The 1,690-nt window shown below is 39.9% G+C and overlaps 1 protein-coding gene across 1 annotated transcript; it reads left to right on the top strand.

Moving 5' to 3' along the window:
* Positions 1-448: 448 nt before the first annotated feature.
* LOC105820392 (olfactory receptor 4S2) lies at positions 449-1,384 on the top strand. Its single transcript, XM_012656867.1, has one exon. It carries the CDS (start codon positions 449-451, stop codon positions 1,382-1,384), a length of 936 nt encoding a protein of 311 aa, XP_012512321.1.
* The last annotated feature ends 306 nt before the right edge of the window (positions 1,385-1,690 follow it).

The raw sequence follows: 1,690 nt of genomic DNA, 5'->3' as shown, positions 1-1,690 counted from the left end.
GGTCAGGAATAAAGCAAACATTTTCAGATAGATAAATGTTATCATATCCAAAAATACAGAAATTGTTTCAAAACTGAGTGCCTTATACAAAATAAGAACTAAATCAATTTTAGAAACAGATGAATAAACCTTGATAAAAGATGAGAGAGGAGAGAGGTTTGGCAACATGTGAGATTGAAGGGATTTCCTTTAACTCTCTGGACTTCACTTCCGCATCTGAAGTGAATGAATGGGATATTATATTGAGGCATAATAACATCACCAGAAGAGATACACTTCAATTTCCTTAAATATGCATGCCAATCAGCAGTAAGTACCCATTTTTCCATTTTCAACTGCTACGGTTATCCATTGTTTCTGAGTTAAAAATAAATGCTGTATATCCTTTTTATGTTTCTTGCAGGTAATTTAATTGCCTCCTGGGAACTTGGCCTTGTGGATTCATTCCATGGAAAAAATAAACAATGTCACTGAATTCATTTTCTGGGGCCTTTCCCAGAGCCCAGAGGTTGAAAAAGTTTGCTTAGTGGTGTTTTCTTTCTTCTACACAGTCATTCTTCTGGGAAATCTCCTCATCATGCTGACAGTGTGTCTGGGCAACCTGTTCAAGTCTCCTATGTATTTCTTCCTCAACTACTTGTCTTTTGTGGACATTTGTTACTCTTCCGTCACGGCACCCAAGATGATCACTGACCTGTTAGCAAAGAACAAAACTATCTCCTATGCGGGGTGCATGTTGCAACTCTTTGGGGTACATTTCTTTGGTTGCACTGAGATCTTCATCCTTACTGTAATGGCTTATGACCGTTACGTGGCTATATGTAAACCCTTGCATTATAGGACCATCATGGACTGGGGAAGATGTAATAAAATGTTGCTGGGGACATGGGTAGGTGGGTTCTTACACTCCATTATCCAAGTGGCTCTGGTAGTTCAACTACCCTTTTGTGGACCCAATGAGATAGATCACTACTTTTGTGACGTCCACCCCGTGCTGAAACTTGCCTGCACAGACACGTATATTGTTGGTGTTGTCGTGACAGCCAACAGTGGTACCATTGCTCTGGGGAGCTTTGTTATATTGCTAATCTCATATACCATCATCCTGTTGTCCCTGAGAAAGCAGTCAGCAGAAGGCAGGCGCAAAGCTCTCTCCACTTGCGGCTCACACATTGCTGTGGTCATTATCTTCTTTGGCCCCTGTACTTTTATGTACATGCGCCCTGACACTACCTTTTCAGAGGATAAGATGGTGGCTGTATTTTACACCATTATCACACCCATGTTAAATCCTTTGATTTATACACTGAGAAATGCAGAAGTAAAGAATGCAATGAAGAAACTGTGGGGAAGAAATGTTTTCTTGGAGGCCAAGGGGATGTAATGGGAAGTGGTAACTTCAGTTGGATGACCTTAAATGTTCTCAGCCTTGGTTAACTCACCTGTGTAATGTAGACAATTATAATGTCACAGGATTTGGGGGTAGAAAAGTGAAAGTATACTATGTTCCAAAAGTATTGTTTCCCATTATTATCATATTTTTATAATGGTTCATAATCAGATAGTTTCCTGAAACATCTACGCCAAAGATATCTTAAAATCAGAATCTAAAATGCACCAGTGGGGCACCACAAGAGCAGCAGAACGGGGTCCATTTGTACTCACCATCAAATTGGTATTAACTAATCAA

This window comes from Propithecus coquereli, unplaced genomic scaffold (assembly GCF_000956105.1).
Source record: "Propithecus coquereli isolate 6110/MARCELLA unplaced genomic scaffold, Pcoq_1.0 Scaffold522, whole genome shotgun sequence".
NCBI classification, from domain to species: domain Eukaryota; kingdom Metazoa; phylum Chordata; class Mammalia; order Primates; family Indriidae; genus Propithecus; species Propithecus coquereli.
Note: the sequence above shows the minus strand (reverse complement) of the source record. Positions and strands in the feature narration are given on the sequence as shown.

Bases quoted from the DNA above. Each gene is read 5' to 3' on its own strand.
- LOC105820392 (XM_012656867.1), top strand. From the start codon at position 449: ATGGAAAAAATAAACAATGTCACTGAATTCATTTTCTGGGGCCTTTCC.